The sequence below is a fragment of the Rissa tridactyla genome, chromosome 6 (assembly GCF_028500815.1).
Source record: "Rissa tridactyla isolate bRisTri1 chromosome 6, bRisTri1.patW.cur.20221130, whole genome shotgun sequence".
Taxonomy (NCBI): domain Eukaryota; kingdom Metazoa; phylum Chordata; class Aves; order Charadriiformes; family Laridae; genus Rissa; species Rissa tridactyla.
The window spans coordinates 57,117,180-57,135,769 of NC_071471.1; the positions used below are offsets into that span (position 1 = coordinate 57,117,180).

The 18,590-nt window shown below is 54.0% G+C and overlaps 1 protein-coding gene across 7 annotated transcripts in view; it reads left to right on the plus strand.

The window, feature by feature from the left end:
- DNMBP (dynamin binding protein) overlaps window positions 1–18,590 on the plus strand; it is a 36,427-nt gene that overhangs the window by 10,948 nt on the left and 6,889 nt on the right. For 5 of the 7 annotated variants that reach the window (XM_054204479.1, XM_054204481.1, XM_054204478.1 and 2 more), the window contains 6 exons: window positions 311–433; window positions 989–2,923; window positions 15,869–16,056; window positions 16,675–16,774; window positions 17,313–17,460; window positions 17,988–18,005. In XM_054204479.1, the coding sequence (XP_054060454.1) occupies window positions 311–433; window positions 989–2,923; window positions 15,869–16,056; window positions 16,675–16,774; window positions 17,313–17,460; window positions 17,988–18,005 (2,512 nt within the window). Of the gene's footprint in view, window positions 1–310; window positions 434–988; window positions 2,924–6,426; window positions 7,061–15,868; window positions 16,057–16,674; window positions 16,775–17,312; window positions 17,461–17,987; window positions 18,006–18,590 lie in introns of those variants that run through there. The other 2 variants (XM_054204484.1, XM_054204485.1) reach the window with 2 other exon arrangements.

The following is an 18,590-nucleotide window of genomic DNA, read 5'->3' on the forward strand; positions in this document are numbered from 1 at the left end:
TGTTGCCAGAAACCCCATGCTGATGGCACAGTCCCAGTAACGAACACAGCCTATTGGTTGCCTGAGTGAGCCAAGGGCACAAAGCTTTTTGTTCTCTGTTAGCTCTTAAGCATTTAAAACCTCAGGAATTCCTGACTCCCAAACTTGCTCCTCTTCCACCATGCTATTGAAGCACCCTGGGTAGCTGGTTATTTTCCTTTAGCAAGAGCTGAAATCTGGAAAGATTTCTTCCAAAATCTGGAAGAAGGGTGGAGGAAGTGGTGGTGGGCTACAGGAAAGACTAATTGCTGATGTCTGCTTCTCATTTTAGGGCAGTTTCCTAGCAGCTTTGTGGAACCTGTGGATATTCCTCCTTTGAAGCAGGGAGAAAAACTCTTTGTTTGTACCAGCGACTTCACATCTCAAGAGCCAGGGAGCTTGTCATTGCAGAGAGGTAATCTCCATTCCCTTCCTTTGCTTTGCGTCTCACAGCCCTCATCTGTCCTTCCAGAAGCATGTCCTTCCATAGCATCCTGCCTAGAGTGGCAGGAGAGACAGGGAACTTCCTAATACCTCATGACGTGGGTCATGGCAAATCCACCATGAACCTTTGGGCTTCTGCCACTCTGATACCAGTTTCTCATGATCTATCATTACTCTTGAAACTCTGAATATTGGAGTTGTGTGATCATAGTAAACTTACAGCGGCCTTTTAATGGCTCTCCAATCCTCAAACCGTAGACTTGCATTTGGGAGAGAAATCAAAGCTTTGGTGCACCGTCATGGCTTAACAGCCAAAACTGTGTATCTTAGACATGTGCATAGAAGAGGCTGCCCATGCTTCATGCCTTACCTCCATTCTGTGCTCTTGTGCATTGCCAGCACACACTGTGCTCTGTGTAGAGTGTCTGACCTTGCCCACAGTCAGGAAGGACACAGGGAGGCAGGAATAAGAAGTGGGAAGCAGTCGTGAGGGCAGCTTTGAACTGGTGTGTCTCATTCCCTGCAGGAGACCTGGTGATCTTGGGAGGGTCCCTGGCCTCCAGCTGGCTCCAGGGCCGAAGCAGCTGGGGTTCCAAGGGCTTTTTCCCCTCATCATGTGTACGGGAGCTGTGCCTTTCAGTTCGGAGCCGTCAGCTGTCCCAGAGTGCTCTCCTGGAGGTGCCTGCCTACTCACTGGGCCAAGCCCGGGCCCTGATGGACCTGTCTGCTCAGCTGGAGGAGGAACTGGACTTCAGGGAAGGGGATGTCATCAACATTGTTGGTGTCCCAGAGCCTGGCTGGTTCGAAGGTGAGCTCAGAGGCCGCAGGGGCATCTTCCCAGAGGGTTTTGTGGAACTGCTTACTCCTCTGCGAGCACCAGGAACCTCAGTGGATCCAGAGCCCGCAGGGACTTGTGACACCAATGGGACAGTGGAGATGTCCCCCAAGGAGGAGGAGGAGCCAGGGAGCACCTATGGTGTAGCCCTCTATCAGTTCCAAGCCCTGGAGTCCAAGGAACTGGATTTTGATGTGGGTGACAAGATTCGGATCATAGGCATTCTGGAGGATGGATGGCTGGAGGGGGAGCTGAGGGGGAAACGTGGCATCTTTCCACACAGATTTGTGAGGCTGGAAGCCTCTGAGCCTTGCAGGGAAAAAGTGGGTGCTGAGGATCCCCAAGCTGGAGGCAGCTGTGGAGTCACTGTCCATCAAGACCCGGAAAGCACCTTCTCTGAAGCTCTTCCTTTGCCAGGAGAAGATGGCAGGGAAAAGGAGGATGACTTGGCTGCACACCCTGAGCCTGACACTGTTTTGTCTCACGCGGCAGGGAAGACAGAGGGTCATCTCGGCACAGATTTGAAACAGCATCAGGCCTTTCCTGGCACAGAACACCAAGGGCCACGTCCCAAAGGCACAGCAGACTCCTTCCCCTTTGACCACACAAAGACAGTCAATGGCCTTCTCCCCGCTGCTCAGCTGACTCCCCATCGGGGCAACAGGCCTGGCCAAGCAGGTGAGTTGGAGTCTGGGGGAACCATTTCAGCCTCCCCAGGAAACTCAGAAACTCACACCCTGCCTGAGCACGATGGAGACAGCCCCACTGTACCCCCACAGGCTCCCCACTCCCCCTCAGATCCTTGCAAGAGCCAGGTGATTTCTTCTCCTAACAGCTGGGCAGCATCTGAGCCCCAGGAGAGCCAAAGCGGTGCCCAGGACCTGGACAATTGGGTGGAGGGTCAGCAGGAGAAGTCCAAACCTTGTCCCTCCAGCCTGGGAGGTGCCCAGGACACATGGGCTGGGAGCTGGGGAGAATGCTGCCCTCTCACAGCGCAGGGGGACAGCTGCACGGACCTGGACTCCAAACTGACAGAGCAGCTGGTACAGTTTGAGAAGAGTCTGTCAAGTACTGGCACTGAGCAGGACAAGGTCTCCCGCCACTTCTCTATCTTGGACTACAGCTCTGAGAGGGACATTGTCCGTGGGTCTCCTGAGTGTGCCCCCCACGCCAGGCAGCCAGAGAGGAGGAAAGCCCTGAGGCCACCCCCTCCTCGGCCCAGCAGCCTTGTGACAACCCCTGTGCACACGCGGGGCGGCCAGGTGCCCAAAGGCAGGTCTCTGTCCTTCTCGGTCAAGCCCTCCCGACCTGCACCCCGGCCTCCATCAAGCAACCAGCGGAAAAATGTGGGCCCTGCACAGCTTCAGCCCAGTCCCCAGGAGCAGCGGGTGGAGGAGGGACGTGAGGACTTGACACGGGCAGGATCAGCTTCCCCCCGCTCCATTCTGCTGATGAGGATTGGAGAGGTGGAGCGAGACCTGGAGGCTTATGGCAAGACCCGTGCTGAGCTAAGCCTGATGCTGGAGGAGCAGCAGGATGAGCTGGTGAGAACAGAGACCCTGGAAAATCTTGATTTCTGTGACTCCAACATCGAGAGCCTCAGTGTGGAGCTACAGGAGCTGAGAGGTGAGTCTGCAGTGGCATGGGATAGGGGTGCTTCAGGGGGACAGTTTGCCCTGGCTTTTATTTCCTTCTTGAATTCATTATTTTGGTCATTTTGTAAGCGTTGTTGCAGTGCAAATCATCATGATTTTGCCTCATAGAACCACAGTGTCATTCTTGGGACATCCCTCTGCCCTGGCCTTCACCACCTCCTTTTCCTTCCAACTCTCCCATGTCCTTTTCCAGCCCTATCGTACGTCCAGAGCCCTCATCTGATCCATTCCCAGTGCGTCCTGGCTGTCAAGCAAAACCACAGATGCTGCAGGTTCAGCCTCCCTGCCTCATCCCCTCTTAGCTGTAGGGGAGTGAGCAGCAGCTTCAGAGTGGCTTTGCTAGTGGTCCTGCAGTTGAGATTTGAGTTGATGTCTGTGGCATGATTGCCCTCAGCCTGTCAGGGCGCTGGGTTTCCTGCAGTTTTTGGTCTGGTGGTGATACAGATCTCTGGGGACTTGTCACTCAAATCAGAGAGGCTGCACAGGAGGGCACTGAACCTGGCCTGGGAGTGGGGAGGGTTAGTGCGCAAAAAATAATGCCCCTGTGCTCCTGTTGTCCATGGAGTCCAGAATTTCAAGACAGGAAAATGATGCTGTACTGTCGGTAATAGCAACAAAGAGCTTTAAATTGCAGCATGTCAGTAGCCAAAAAGATGACTTTTGTCCTTGCAGCCCAGAAAAATTCCTCAGGGAGGAGAAATTTGCCCTCAGCAAAATCAGCACATTAGGGCTCCAAAACTCAAAGATGCCATATAAAGATCAGTGCTGTGAATTGCGTTATACTTGATATTACAGCAGACAGAGTGGAAAGACGGGACCACGTACATCTCCCACAGCTTCTCCCGGGAGCTCTGACACTGCAGTTCTGCTACCAAAACCCACGATGTGCAGGAAATGTGGGCACTGCACGCGGGAGGTGGAGTGAAATGCCAACTCCTGCCTGGGAATTACTCACTCTGACTTCACTGCCTCCGTCCTCCCACTGCTTAATCAGCACTGGGGAGCGCAGGCACTTTGCTGCAGCATCGTGTCTGATGGCAGAGCGCACGGGAATGAAGGCTGATATGGGTGCACCAGGGAAACTGGGTGACAAGCATCCTCCACATCAGTGGCGTGCAAGAGGGATGCTTGGAAGGAGGCTTAGGGGATTTGCAGCTAGATTAAATAACTTGAAGGGGGGAAGAGGAATATCTAGGCTGGATCAAGGGAAATTTTCTTATGGGATAGATCTTGCTGGGAAACGTCTCCTACTGTCCCAGTGCTTCCAGACAGAGGACGGGTCCTGCAGAACCTGTGTCCTGTTGATTACTGGAAGTTTTAGGCAGGACCTAACACGCTATCCTGCGACATCTTACCTGTCAAGTTATCCCCTTGGTAGTCTTAGGACATTTTTTACTACTTCAAGAAACCTGAGAATTTAAGAGTAGCCTCTCTGGTCCTATGATAAAGATGTGCCCTGCCCAAGCTCTGTTGCATCCCTCCTTTCACATCTGAGTGTGGCCAGAGAGCATGTCTCAGGCTTGCTAGCCCAGCTTCAGTGCAGCACGCCAGATCAGTAATGTGGTGTTGCGTCGGCTCAGCAAAATGTGTTTGCACCCTGGCTCAGGCGTGGCCTCTGCCTTGCCGCCATTAGGGGAACACGGAGGCACACAGGAGGGAGAAAAGCTTTCACTAAGCATTGACCAGCAAGCAGAGTAGGACTGGCGTAGTCTTGGGGGGGAACCCAGACCTTTGGTGTGTCCTTTGGGGAGCCAAAGGCAGAGCAGAAAGTATATGGTTTTCTAAAATATGTGTTTAAAATTTGCAGATTGCTTCTTTGATGCGTCTTGTGTGTATACTGAGGGTTTCGCTGATCACCAGGCTTGGGCAGGATTAGTGCTTGCCCTCCTGCAGTTGGAGTAGGAGGCTCCATTGGTTTTATTTTTGTCTTCTACCAGCTGGGAGCATTGGCTGTGCATACCTAGCAAGTGTTGCAAGAACCGGAGACATAGATGACATCCATGAACTTTCCCGTTTTCTGCCTAGGGCATGTTGTGGTCATGTCTTGGTTTCTTATAGGAGTTCCTGCCTTTGGCATGGAAAACTGGGAATATGTTGCACCCTGCAATAAGAGGCATTACTGGAATGCGTGTTTCTATAGCCTCCTGGAAACTTCTATTGTGTGTTGGCACTGGGGTCCATAACCCAGATAGTCCCTTCAAGCCCGTTTCTATCAGTGGGGGGGGGTACCAGCTGTTCAACCTGGAACAGGGAACTGGGCAGCTGTGGCTGCGTGGCGCTGCATAGGCACTGCTCGGGGATGCTCTGTCGTGCAGGGAGCTGCTCATCTCCTTGCTCTTCCCAGGACCTGTGGGTGAGGGCTGGGAAAAGGATGGGCTCAGCATCAGGTTTGAGCCATGGGCAGCCTGAAGGCCTCAGTTTCCCCCAGTAAGGTGTGGAGCAGAGCCCATCCTCCGCTAGGCCACGTCGTTTAGCCCCAGTGCCGGCGGGAACGTGAGGGCAGGGGAAGGAGATGTGGTATCCCATCTCTGGTCTGTGGCTTCCCACAGTCTCACACACAGTCTGTTTCCCTTCCCTGAGGACGCTGGTCTTGGGGCAGGGCCTCCGCATGCTCCAGTGCCCTCCTTTTCCCTGCCTCTGAGACGCCTGCGGAGAGGCTTTGGCAAAGCCGCGGAGCCGGTTTGGGCGGTGAGAGCCTGCCCAGCCCCGGCCTCCCTCCTCGGGGCTGGTTACTGATTACTTTGGGCAGCAGGTGGAGGAGCCCGGGGCTGGCAGCGATTGGGCCCGCACCTCTTCGTATCCTCGCTGGCTGGTTTCAGGAAGCGACACCTGCGTTTCACTTGGGACGGGAGCGCTGGAGCAGAGCGGAGAAGCGGCGTCAGCCCGGCCTTGGGCTTGGGGAGCAGGTAGCAAAGGGAGTCAGCACCCGCGCCGCACTCCAACAGGACTATGTGCACTTATCCGGGGGCGAAACACGGTGTGGAGGATCCGAGGCAGGAGCCGTGGCTCCTCGGCTGGGAATATGAGGACTGCTGTGACGTGCGGAGAGAGGACATGGCTGGGGTGGCCGCGCTGCGTGGTGAGGCTCGCTGCGGTGACAGACCCAGGGCAAGCAGGCAGTACCCGGGCTGCCGGAGGGCAGAGAGCGGCTGGGACAATTACAGGAGAGGGGAGGGCATCTCCGCGGACGGACAGAGTGTGAATGGAGACTGTGGAGGCTTTTGGAAGGAAGATATCCAGTACATGGACTGCAGAACAGTAGACAGTGCTTGGGAAGGCAAAAGCTGGGATACAGAGGGTAGAAACTATAAAGTGTGTGAGAGGGAGGGCGTTCAATACAGAGACTGCAGTTCTGAGATAAGAGAAGGGCGGTACAGAGAGGACAGAGTACCTGGGCAGTACAGGGAGGGGGGAAGGCAGTATGGAGAGGATAGAGGCCCTCGAGACTATAGGGAGGGGGGAAAGTGGTGTCAGGGGGACAGAGCTCATAGGGACTACAGTGAGGGCGAAAGACGTTATGGGAAAAAGGAAAGGTGGTATAGGCAGGAGAGGGACTCTGGGGAGTATAGAGGGGGGAGAAGGCAGTCTAGAGAGGATGTAGGCAATCAAGTATATAAGGAAAGGGAAAAGTGGTATAGAGAGGATGGAGACTCTGGGGCATATAGACAGAAGGAAAGGCGATATATAGGTGTTAGGGACCAAGTAGACCAAGAAGACATTGAGCAGCGCAGGCAGCCCAAAGGCCATATCATGGACCACAGCAGTCTGGACAGAGATTGTGAAGCGCCTGCATTTGCTGCCAGGTCCTCAGGAGACAGTAGTTCAGGCACCTGCTACACACAGTCCAAGACACGGGACATGGACTACGACAGCCATGGGGAGCTGGAAGGAGCAGCCCCAGAGCCCGAGATGGCAGCCAGGAGCAGCGGCGGAATGGCGCGCTCGAGGGTACGCACAGGCCGGCCAGACTGGAGCCAGGTCTGGGAGCAGGAGGCTGAGGAAGCAAACAGGGTGGGCTCCGTGCTGCAGCGAAACAGCTTCTACAGACGGACGGCTCCCAGCGCCCTGCGGCACTCGGAGTTTGTGCAGACCAGGAAGGAGAAGCGAGGTACGCAGGGAAATGCTGGGCAGTTGCTTTCGGTGTGCCTTCACCCTGCCTTGGCACTGGGGCAGCACTGGGACTCTGGCACAGGCAGGGGTGGCCAGCATAGCTGGGCTCTTGTGGGAAACCCTGGAGCTTGTTGAAATGAGTGTCATTATTGTTACCCCTCTGTAGAGTCACCTACAGGTCCTGCAAGGGTTCTTGCCCGCCTTTTGCAGGGGCCCAGGTGGGAGGGAAGCCCAGGCAGCACAGAGCCACGGCTCACTCTTGTCCTTTCAGTCACTTTTCCATCTGTGCCCTGAGTACTTTGGGTACACCCTAAAACCTGTGGCCCTGCTTTGCCTGCTCTCTCAGGGCTCCAAGGACCCGCAGTGGGGAAAGGGTGAGGCGCTGGGGTTATTCCCACTGCCTGTTTTACTTTTATAACCCATTGCGAACAGATTCTGTGTGTTAGAACCAAATCCTAACCCTGCGGAGGGCGAGTGTGGCAGCTGTTTCTAGGCAGCACAAAGCAGAAAACAGGGGAAGTTGCTGCAGCACTGGGACAGACGCACAGGGCAAGTACTTGTGTGATTACACATGGGCAGGACACCAGGGCATCTACGCCCTGGGGGGCTGCCGCAGATGGGAATGGTACCTCCTGCATCGCCAGCCCCTCAGTACCGAAGTCGTCCCTTGCCTGTGCTACAGCAGTTGTGTGCCCTGGTGTCCTGGGTCCCTAAGCCATCCCTGGGTCTCCAGTCCCATCAGCCAGCAGCCTGGAGCTGGAGAGATGGCAAAGCTGGAGGGCTCAGGCTGTGTTGGCATGGGCAGAATCGTCCCATTGACACTGTGTCTGGAACAGAGTAGGCTGCAGGCAGCTTTGTCAGGCTTAGCCCAATGTTGCAAGGATATTAGTGTGTGTTGGGGAGGGGGCAGCAAGGTGGTAGGATCTGGGCGGAGGAAGTAAAAGAGCACTTCTTGGTGGACTGGCCTCCCCATTGGGCAGCCATGTGCATGAAAAGCTGGTCGCTTCTGCACCCTTTCTGCCAGCGTGTCTCAGGCATGTGTGTGATTTCTCCATGAAGGGGGATTGAAACGCAGAGGAAAACAGCACCACAGTGCAGCGGCCGAAGAGGCGGCAGAGCTGGAGGCTGTGGCTGCCTGTTGGCTTAAACAGCATGAAATCTGTCCTCTGGAGGTATTTGATTAAGCAGGCTCCGCCGGCTGCATTTCTGCACTGTCTGCCACCCTGGCAGGGTGGGACTTTGCTCAGCTGTGTCCCCAGGGCGAGGGAAGGGAGAGGCTTTGCAGTGCCAGGACGTCCAAAGGGCAGCGGAGGAGCCTGGAGCAGGCTGGGGAGGGCAATGGGGCCATAAAGCCTTAGGAGGCTGGAGCAGTGCTGGCCTGGCCAGCTTTTGCAAGGGGAGGGGGGGACAGACTGCCATGGCAGGGGAGAGTCTTTGCTCCTCTGATGTTAAATGAGACGCCGCGTACACCCATGCTTGCGCTGGGAGGGGGCGTTGGATGTTTTCCCTACTGTGGCAGGCTCAGGGGCGCAGGAGTGGCTGTGGGAGGTGCGGGGCAGGGTGCCCTCACCATCAGGGCCGGTGTCCCACAGCGGGAAAGGAGGGAGGAGGGCTCCAGGTATTTTGAAACATTGTCCGTCCTGCGGCCTGTTTCTGGCTGCAATTCTCTGTTATGCTCCTCCACCTGCCCTGCTGGGGCACAGCCCTGCACCAGCAGCAGCCCTCCTTGGCATATGTGCTTTGCTGCTGTAGCTGCCTCAATGTAGGACCTCACCAGCACACATGAGCCTCCCCAAAAGCCCTACCATTGTGCATGGCAGCAGACGTCCTCCTGCCCAGCTGGTAGGAAAAAGTCGGCTCTGTTTTTCCCTCTGTGTGCGCTCCAGGCGGCTTTTCTAATGCTGTCTACTTCTCTTCCCAGGTTCCTCCTCCTGTCCACAGAGTAACAGAATTTAGGACTTGAAAGCCCCAGTAGAGATGGCATGGCCAGATCTTTTCCATAAGCAGGGTTTTTACACTTCTTACAGATTTCTCTGCGGTGCAGCCCAGTGATGGCTACTTGGTTAGAGCATCCCTTCTGGGATGAGACTCAGATGTGTCTGCCTGCCACATCAACAGAAGGAGAACTCGCCTGTCATTGCTTTGCTCTTAGGCACCATCACTCTTAAAGGTTTTGCATGCTAATGTATTGCATTTCATCTCTGAACCCCAACCTTTTTCTTCTAAATTAGAGCCTTTTAGTTGATGGATTTTCTTCTGAGGCAGGTACTGTAATTAAGTAATTTTTCAGTCTTCAGTTATTTGTAGTGAAAAGAGTCTTAAAATACTTATGGCAAAGACTCACAGGAAGACCTTTCAGTCTTTATTCTTTCAGATGCTCACTCATTTTTCAGTTCTGGCTCTCTTAAAATAGTGGATTTAAGACCTGCGTGAGGCATTCTAGGTGTGTGTCAGCACTTACTTGCACAGCGGTTTACCTTGCTGCGCTCCTGTGCCCTTGTCCAAGGACCCCAGTCTGCTTCTGCAGCACTCGGAGAACTCCTGCTGAGTTTTGGCCGACCAAGCAGAATCATTAGTCCCCAGAACAGAGTCCTGCGTGTGGCTGCATTTCTTGTCCCCATTAATGCGTTCATCTGCATTAAACCTGCTTGGTTTGAATAATTCCATCTTATTCAGGATACCTCGGGTCACTCAGTGACTCGTACACCTCATCTTTGTTTGCGAACCTGTTGAATTGATGTTCCGTTCTTGACAGCGGTGATTTTCCATTTACTTTAAAAATACTATATAGTATCAACTCTAAATACTGTCCCTGGAGAACCTGATTAGGAATGCCCTTTTTTCTGGATATTTTCCACTGGCAATGTGTTTTTGAGGTACCAGTTAGCGAGGTCTTAGTTTTACTTTTCAGATGGAAAGAAACAAGACTATTTATTGTATAATTCTGCCTTTTAGCCAAACTTACCAAAAATTTTACTATCTCTGCTCGTGGGATTGCGTCATTGCAAGGGTTTCTTTTTTCCTGGATGGAAATAAAAGTCTATTATAAAATAGCATTTTATTTCCTCTGTTAAAAAATGAAAACTGAATTCTTAGTTCTACCATCCATGAATTTTTCTTAATATCTCTCTTTTCTCATTTTTCTGTACTTCAGAGTTCCTTGTGTGTCTATTGTCTATTATTTGGTTTTCTATATTCATTCATTTATTTATATTTGCTGCCTTTATTGAAGCACAGACCCAGGACAGATTTTTCATCAATATTGTTCTCTTGATTGCATAACCATGTTTTTTGGATTATCTGTTTAAAACATCCTTTTAAAGAACTTCCAACTTTCATTCTTTTTTCCATCAATGCTTTTGCTCACAATCACTTTTGTTGATGGTCTGCCTCAGCTTTGGAATGTTAACTCTTTGCATACCATCATATTACTTCACTTTTTTTTGCGTCACGGCTTGGGACCATTCCGTGTTCAAGCTGAACGTTGGTGGGGTTGTGTTGGGATGATGGTTGTCATCTTACCTGGCCTAGAGACATCCCCACCAAGCAGGCTCTAGATGAGACATCTTTGAGAAGTCAAGCCATTCCAGTGGCCCTGGAGAAGTGTCCCCAGTCTGTTCCTGTTCAGCTCAATTTTGTGGTTTGTCTGGATTTATCTCCTGCTCCTTGGTCTCGGGACTCTGCTAAGGCCAGTGGCTGAATTCAGTTCTGTGGACTGAAGTCCGCTTTTGCCATGGCATCTCTCTGCTGCACCCCCTGCTTCCTCCTAAGGAGCCGTGAGACACTGAATATATCCAGTACGTTGCTTTCAGAGCAGTGGATATCTTCTGTTACGGGCTTATTACCAATGTCCAGAGTGAGAGTTTTCACCCCGGCCAGATCCTGCTCCTGGCAGCGAGTTTAGCCTTTCGCTCAGATTAATTATTCCCTGCCCTAGTTTCATCCCCTCTCTTCTCATGGCAGGCAGTGGCTCCTCCCCTCCTGGCGTCCACATACTTCGAATATTTGCAGCTGGTTTGTTTTGTCCTGAGTCACTGCTTGACTCTGCTGAGCTGTGAGCCTGGGGCCGGGCTCACCTCACCTCCCGGGTGGCTGCAGCTCCCATCCGAGATTCCTGCTTACGGAGCCCGTGCAAAGGCTTGTCCTCGGCGCTGGTGGGCAGCATGTCCCTCTTCAGATCGCGTTAGCAGCCTGGGCACCCTGCGAGGCTGTGCCACGCCACGGGGGATGCTGGCAGGTGAGCCCCAACGGGGAGGAGTTGGGGGGCGATGCAGCCCTTTGGGGGAGCCCCCCAGCCTGTGCATGATGGGCATGCATCCTGTTGGATCTGGTCTTCATGGGCCAACTTTGCTTCCAGAATGGGGCAGGGAGGAAACCTCTATTTGCGTGTGTTACTCCCGCCAGGAGGTTGGGTAATAAGAATTAGAAGTTTTTGTTAATTGGAAGAAAGTCGGTGGCAGTGGTATTTCTGAGATGAGCGGGATGAGCCGTGCGATTGCAATATTAAATCATGGCCTCCACAGGAAGGGCAGAGGTGGGAGCGTGCTCCATCTTGACACTTCGCTGCCAGGGGCTGGGTTACGAGTCGGTGTTGAATCTCCCATGCATCAGCAGGCGAACTAGCAAAGCTCAAAAGCAGGCGCTCCTGGGAGGCTGTTGCTGACCGTCAAACCAATCCAGAGAGCCGGGGATTTGTCACAAATACGCCAAAGGGGATAGAGAAAACAGTTTAGTTAGAGGTTTTAATTTAGAGAGGCAGATTGTGGAGCTCGCTCCACCTATGAGAGAACAAATTTTGAGTCTCTGAAAATTGTGATTGCGAATATTGTTATTGGAAATGTATTTCTGAATGCCGGTTTTGCATCTATGTCATGGGTAAACACGAATTTGTCACTGGATTGGAATTTGGTGGCTTCATTAGAAATAGCAGTCGCATTCCTGCAGGCTAACGGAGCCAGTACCAGCTGCGGTGTATGTCTTTTGCCTCCAAAGTTGATGGGCATGGTGACTCGGATTGAAAGGTAGCATTTAAACAGAAAATCTGTTTAAAAAGCATTTACTAGATGACCAAAACCCACAGCTGTGAAATAGGTGGGTTAAATGCTTAATAAGCCTCATTTAGGGAAAGCTGCTATTAGACATACAAGAATGTGACAAACAGGAAAAAAGAAATTGACAGAAATCAACAGAGATGGTATGAAATACAAAAAGTGAGAGTTTTTAAATGTATCAGAGACAAATCTAAGTATTATATGTATTGGTCAGATAGAAGGGCCAAATATTAAAAACAAATTCTGTATCTGAATTTTTTGAACTGCGAGTGTTTGGAAAGAGGCAGGAGGATGACTTTTGAGTTCATTGCTGAAGGAGGGTGCTGGGCTTGGGATAAACAGCAAGAGTCCTAAGAGACTTGGCTGCAGCATAGCCTTTTTTTTTTTAAACGAATCTTGAAATATTCAGAAAGAGCAAGAAGGCCAGAGGGGAACTAATTTGTATGAGTTTTCAAAGTAACGCAAATACTGATATGGTGTAAGCGGGTAGAACTGGTGGCCAGCATCGTGCCAGGTCAAGCAAGCTGAGCTGATGACTACTAAGGGCTTAAAACCTGTGCAGGGAAGGTTTTAATTTTCCTTCCACAGGCTGGGCTTTGAGTGTCGTGGAGCTGGCAATCCCACGAGTGTCAGTGGAATCCTCGCCTCAGGGCACTCTCTGAAATGGCCTGACCTAGTTTTCCTTGCCTGGGGTTTTGCTTGGTGGAACGTGGGGAGCTGCTGCGTTCGCTGGTGGCGCCCGGCTCCCTTCTGGTGAGCGGGAGCCAGACACATCGTGTGGCTGCAGTTTAGCTATGGCTAAAGCTGGCAACACAGAAGGATTGGTTGGTGGTGCAGTTAAACTCCTGAGATGGCCTGCCCAAAGCTTCATCTGGTGGCATTTTGCCTGGGGATAAATGCAAAATCCTAATCTTTGACCAAGGCAGATAGACTGTTTTCCATTTGTCTTCCCAGATGCTGCTGCATGGGTCATTTCTGGCTGTTGTTCTGGCTGGTCTTCATTTTCAAGATTCTTCCAGGCCACCCCATGCCACAGTATCAGCTCACCCGCCCACCTCCTCTGGGTTTCACACACCTGTTTGCATTGCAGATTAACACCTTCTTGCTTCTTCCAGGTTGCCTTCCCGCTTGAGCAAAATAAATGCCATTCCTTTAAAAAAAAAAACCTTTTTTAGATTAACTCATTTGTTGTTAACTTTCTTAACTCTTTGAGCTGCAGAGACCTGCTGACTGTATTATCTTGGTGGGGTTTTTGTCCCTCCTGTACATTTTTCTGTCACGTGTCCTGTTCAGTCTCCAAGCGCTGTGTCTCAGACAGGATATCCCTGTTGGGTGTTGTAGAGGACCTTGCATGGCAGGGCCTGGTCTGCTACCGAGACGCTTTGCAGACGCTGTGGAAATGCAGACAGCAAATGTTAAACCCAGCAGCTGCTCCCAGGCCTTCTTTGCGGGCTTGTGCTGTGTTTGAGTTGATAAAGTTGTTCATCAGGGACTTATCTGATGGCGAGCCAAGACAGCTATTGCCTTAGCTGAAATCAGCCTTTTCCCTTGTGCAGGGTGGCTGTGATGGGAGTAGTTTTGAGGATGCTTGCCAGTAGGAATCAGTGAAGCCTGCTCTTCCCAATAATTGCTTACTAAATGTAGTGCTGGTTGCGTCGCTAAATCCTCCTGCGCAGAGCTGGCCCTTTTGGCTCTCCCGGGGCTCGATTTCAAGGCAGGGCAGCAGAGGCACCTGCTTAGAGAGACGGGTATCTTCCCTCCCATGTCAAGGGCATCATCTGAGCAGGGTTTCATCTGGGTTTCCGATTTGCTGCGGTTGGGGGGGTGCCTGGGACTGATTTGGAAGTTGCTCTTTCTGCAAGAGGCACAGCGGTTTGTCCTCAGCCCAGGTAGCCGCGGGAAGTCGCTGTTTGACGCCGATGCTGCTGGTTTCTGTTTGTCGCTGCTGCTCTGCAATGGGGAGGGCTGGAAGGGCTGGCGTTTCAGCTAGTTACGGGCTGAGTCAGTGTCTCATCTCGGCCACATTTCTTTTCTTTCCTGGGTCATTTCAGTGCAGAACCCCCAGCCTGGCAGGGCAGGATGCTTGGGCTGAGGCAGCGATTTCCCATCCCAGGTTTCACACTGCTGCTGGCGACTGCTGTCACCCGGCGGAGCAAGGCTGGGGACCGCCTGCAGGCGGGCAGGGCCTGGGCAGAGGTGGCTGGGAGCCCAGGGGTCTCTTGGGGCTGTGGACAGTGGGTGCCAGGGTACCAGCATAGGTCCCAAGCCCTGCTGAGTGTCCCCAGGAGTCTCCCAGGCTGAGCCGCTGTTGCCTGTGGCTGTAACGGGAGAGGTCAGGGAGGTGGAGAGCTGGAATTGCCTCTCCTGCAAAAATATTTTTACAAACGTCTGAGCTGGGGCATGTCCGCAGCTCTAATAAAATCCCATTGAGGGAGAGCGGCTGGGGATCCGTGGGAGGCGGCAGGAGCGGATGGGCATTTGTCAAACCAGCAGCTGGCCTTAAATCCAGTTCCTGAGGCGGGCTGGGGTGCTGCAAGGGGCGCGGGGGCGGGGGGGGCCGGGCCTCGGTTCTGCAAAGCAGCTGTAAAATGGGGGAGACCCGAGTGTTTCTGGGCCAGACCCTGCCCCTGAGGGGTGTCCCGGGGAGGAGCTGGAGAGCGGTCTCCTGAATTTGGGCGGGGGGGTGGAGTGGGGGTGGGCTGGTTTACTGTTGCTGTGCTTTTTGCCCGGAGGGCATTTGCTTTCAGAAGCAGGCAGGTAGGGCAGAAAGCGGCTGAGGCCCAGGAATCTGCTGAGGGATAAAATGTCTCAATGAAAACTGGAGGGGGCTGGGCTGGCCTGGGAGCCGCAGGTGGGACAGAAAACCAGGAGGAAAACCGGCGGCCGGGGGCCTGGGGCAGGGAGGAGGAGGAGGGTGGGCGGCTGCCCGCTCCCCCCGGCGCCCTGCAGGCAGGGCAGCCATGCTGCCTGTGCCGAGCACCCCGGCACCCGCTGGTAAGGCCGGGAGGCTGCTGCGGGGGGGTAGGGTGCCCTGGGGACAAAGCAGGTCCCTGGGCTGTGCTGGGGGCCTGGGGGTCTCCCCACCCTGGGGCTGCCCGCCGGGGCAGCGCGGCCGCCCACGGGGTGCAACTGGCCACCGCAGGCCTCGGGTGCCCACCCCGGCCTCCCACCGGCGGCTGCTGCCGCCGCCACCCTGGCCTTCCCGGCCCTGCGTGGCGCTAGTCGCCGTGGTCCAGCTCCAGGCTTTGCCGCCGGCAGCCCCATTGTGGGTGCCCGAGGCCTTTTCGACCATTCAGATGGAAATGCCCCGGGGCTGGAGAATGGAGACCCTGTTCCCAGCCTGAGGGGAGGGGGCGGCCGCCATTACTTGTCGGGGAAGAGGAGCGGGACTCCTCTCCCGTCTGCTCGGCCCCACGGAGTTTCCTGGAGCCGCAGAGAGGGGGTCTGGACCCGGCCGGCGTCAGGGGGGAGGGTCTGGAGCAGGTTTGTGCTGCTTGGTGCCCGGCACCGGGGTGGCATTGCAGCGTTACTGGCGCTGCGAGGTCACCAGGGGAGCAAACTGGGTCTCCCCGCTGCCCTGGGCTGGGGAGTGCCGGGAATGGCCGCTCTGGAAAGGCTCTTGGATGGACAGTCTTGCTCTCTAACAGTTGTGTTTGGTAGTCTCATAGGTCGCGTGTGGCACAGTTCACGTGCTGCTTGTTTCCTGTCCTTGCATCCTTGCTGAATGATGCTGATCTCGCTTGTCTGTCTTGCAGAGATGACTCTCCTGTCCTCCCAGACACCGTCCCTGGAGACGTCCTCGGCTGCCACTGAGAGCCCAGAGCAAAGGATGCTGGAGAAGAGGTCCAAGGTTATTGAGGAACTGCTCCAGACAGAGCGGGACTATATCAGAGACCTGGAGATGTGTGTGGAGAGGATCATGGTGCCCCTGCAGCAGGCACAGGTAGGAGCAGGGGAGGCCAAGCTGTAGTGCAGCATTGGTGGGATAGGGTGAGGATACTGAGTCCACTTTGATTTCAGAGGTGGCCAAGCAGCAGCACAAGAACTCTCAGAGGAAATTCAGCTATGCTGAGGGGAACAGGATGGTTCTCGCTGCTCCCTGCACTCATAGCAATAGCCCATCTGTTTTGGGATCCTGCTGAGATCTCACCATTGCTGAGGGCAAGAGACCTGGCAGAAAGTGTCACAGATTCGTTTCCTGATGCAGGAAATGTTCCTCTTCATTTAGTTTTTAGGTTAAATTCATTGTCAAGAAAAAGCAAATATGCAGTCTTGGCATGGGGACAGAGTTGGTGGGAGGAGAGGGAGAATAACAGGTGAACAGAGGCATGGATGAAATTCCTGGGAAAGAGGAGGACACTGTGGTATGACATGAGGAGTGAGAGTTTCAGTGCACTGGGGATGAGGGAGTGAGTACAGAGGTCACCGTGATGGCAGGAGGTCACACCAAGTGGCTTCTGTGAAGCTGAGGACTGATGGGTTGCAGGGGGGCAAGCGGGGGATGTTGGGTCTGACTGGGACATATTCTCCCATCCATGACATCTCTCTTCCCATTCCCCAGATGCAGAACATAGACTTTGAGGGTCTTTTTGGAAACATCCATATGGTGATTAGCTTCTCCAAGCAACTGCTGTCCACCTTGGAGGCTTCAGATGCCATCGGTATGAATTTTCCTGTTAACTTTTCTCAGCAGGCTGGGATGGCCTTTGCTAGTGGCACGGCAGAACAGTTTAAATGGTGGGAGAGGATCACTGGGGCTGGGCTTTCTCCCCACTGATCCCTGTCACCACTCATCAGTCCAGCAACGAAGCCAAGGAGATCTGTGTTGCCCCATGGGTCACTATGCTGAGAAATACAGTGCCTGTGGCCCTCTGTGGCCCCTTGCCCTGAAGCGAGCCCCATTCCTCACTACTGCACTGCCAGCTTTTGCTGCTCAGGCCTTGGGCAGCCTGTGCCTTTGCTCTCTGTGTGGCTCCAGTGACCAGTGTCCCCACTTTCACCCCTGCGAGACTTGGATCAATTGATCTCCCTGTGTTAGTGGGTGATGAGGAGGCGTACTGGATGCTGTGGTAGCACTGTTGTCTTGAGCTGTGTTTGTGGAAAGGGGACACTGGGCATCTCACCATGAGACACGCCGGCGTTGTTGGAGGCAGATAAGGACTAGGAGACACTGAAGTCCTGCTTTGCTGCTGTCTGCAGGGCCAGTGTTCCTGACACAGCGTGCAGAGCTGGAGAGCGTCTACAGGGTGTATTGCCAGAACCATGATGAGGCCATCGCACTGCTGGAAACCTATGAGAAGGATGAGAAGATGCAGAAACTACTCCTGGACCTGCTGGATAGCCTCAGGTTGGAGCCTCTGGCTGTGGTGGCCACCAGGCTGGAGTAGGGGGGTCAGTCTCCAACATCCCTGCCCCTCTGCCAGCAGTGCTTGGACAGTTCAGGTGGTTGGCTGGAGAGGAGCTGGCTATGTCACTGCATAGTTGACGAGGCTCTGGGTTCAAATGGCTCCCTGCCCCAGTGCACAAGTGCTGGAACACCTGTAGGCCCCCTTTAACTCTGAGCAGAAGCCACCAAGGTACAGAGAAGGGGGCATGTCTTGGATTGAGGGCTCCTGTTCCCCAAGCCCTGCCCCACCATGGCTGGTGAGGAAGGAGCCACTTTTCCTAGCTCAACGACTGCCAGGGCTCCAGCTTGTGGAGGTTAATACCCCAGGAGCCGGCAGCACCAGCTGGTGCTCTGGGGGGACAGGGTTGCCTGCTGCCCTGGCAGTGTCACTGTAGGACAGGGTGAAGGCGCTGGCTGTGGGATTGCACACCTGCCGCCCCATTAACCCATTGCTTTTCTTTGCTTTTTGGCACTCTCTGGGCCGGCAGGAGCCTATACAGTGAGTGGTAAGTGCATCCTTCCCGTTAGCCCCCACCTGTCTGTCTGTCTTGCCCTGGCTGCTCCTTTGTAACTAACCTCCTGCCACCGGCTGGGTGCATGTTGGGGGGCCCTAACAGTGCCTTGTGGAGGCACGTCTGGGAGGAGTGGGGTGTCTGTGGCGTGATCGCAGCAGAGGCAATGGGTGGGCTACACAGGCAGGCAGCACAGGTGATGAGGCGGGGGGAGGCCTTGGGCAGGAAACAGGCTTTGAGAGCCGTCATCTCCAAGGAGCCGGGAGAGGAGCCCTGCACTGACTCCGGTTCCTGAGCACAATCAGTCTGTCCTGCACTGGGGGACAGACCTGGGCAGCTGGGTGGTGGGACAGAGTCTGAAGCAAGTGTGAGGCTGTGCCTATGTGGGATTTCACGGTGGGTCTGGTGATAGAGAGGATCCTGGCTGGGAAGGGTCACCTGGTGTGAGTGAGGTCTGCAAACCTGGGCTTGGTCTGAGAGCTTCAGGAGTGCAGTGAGTTTGGAAATGAGGGTGGCGTGACTTAGGGAGTACAGTGGATTTAGAGGTGTTGGTGTTCTGGGTCTGGTTTGCATTGGATT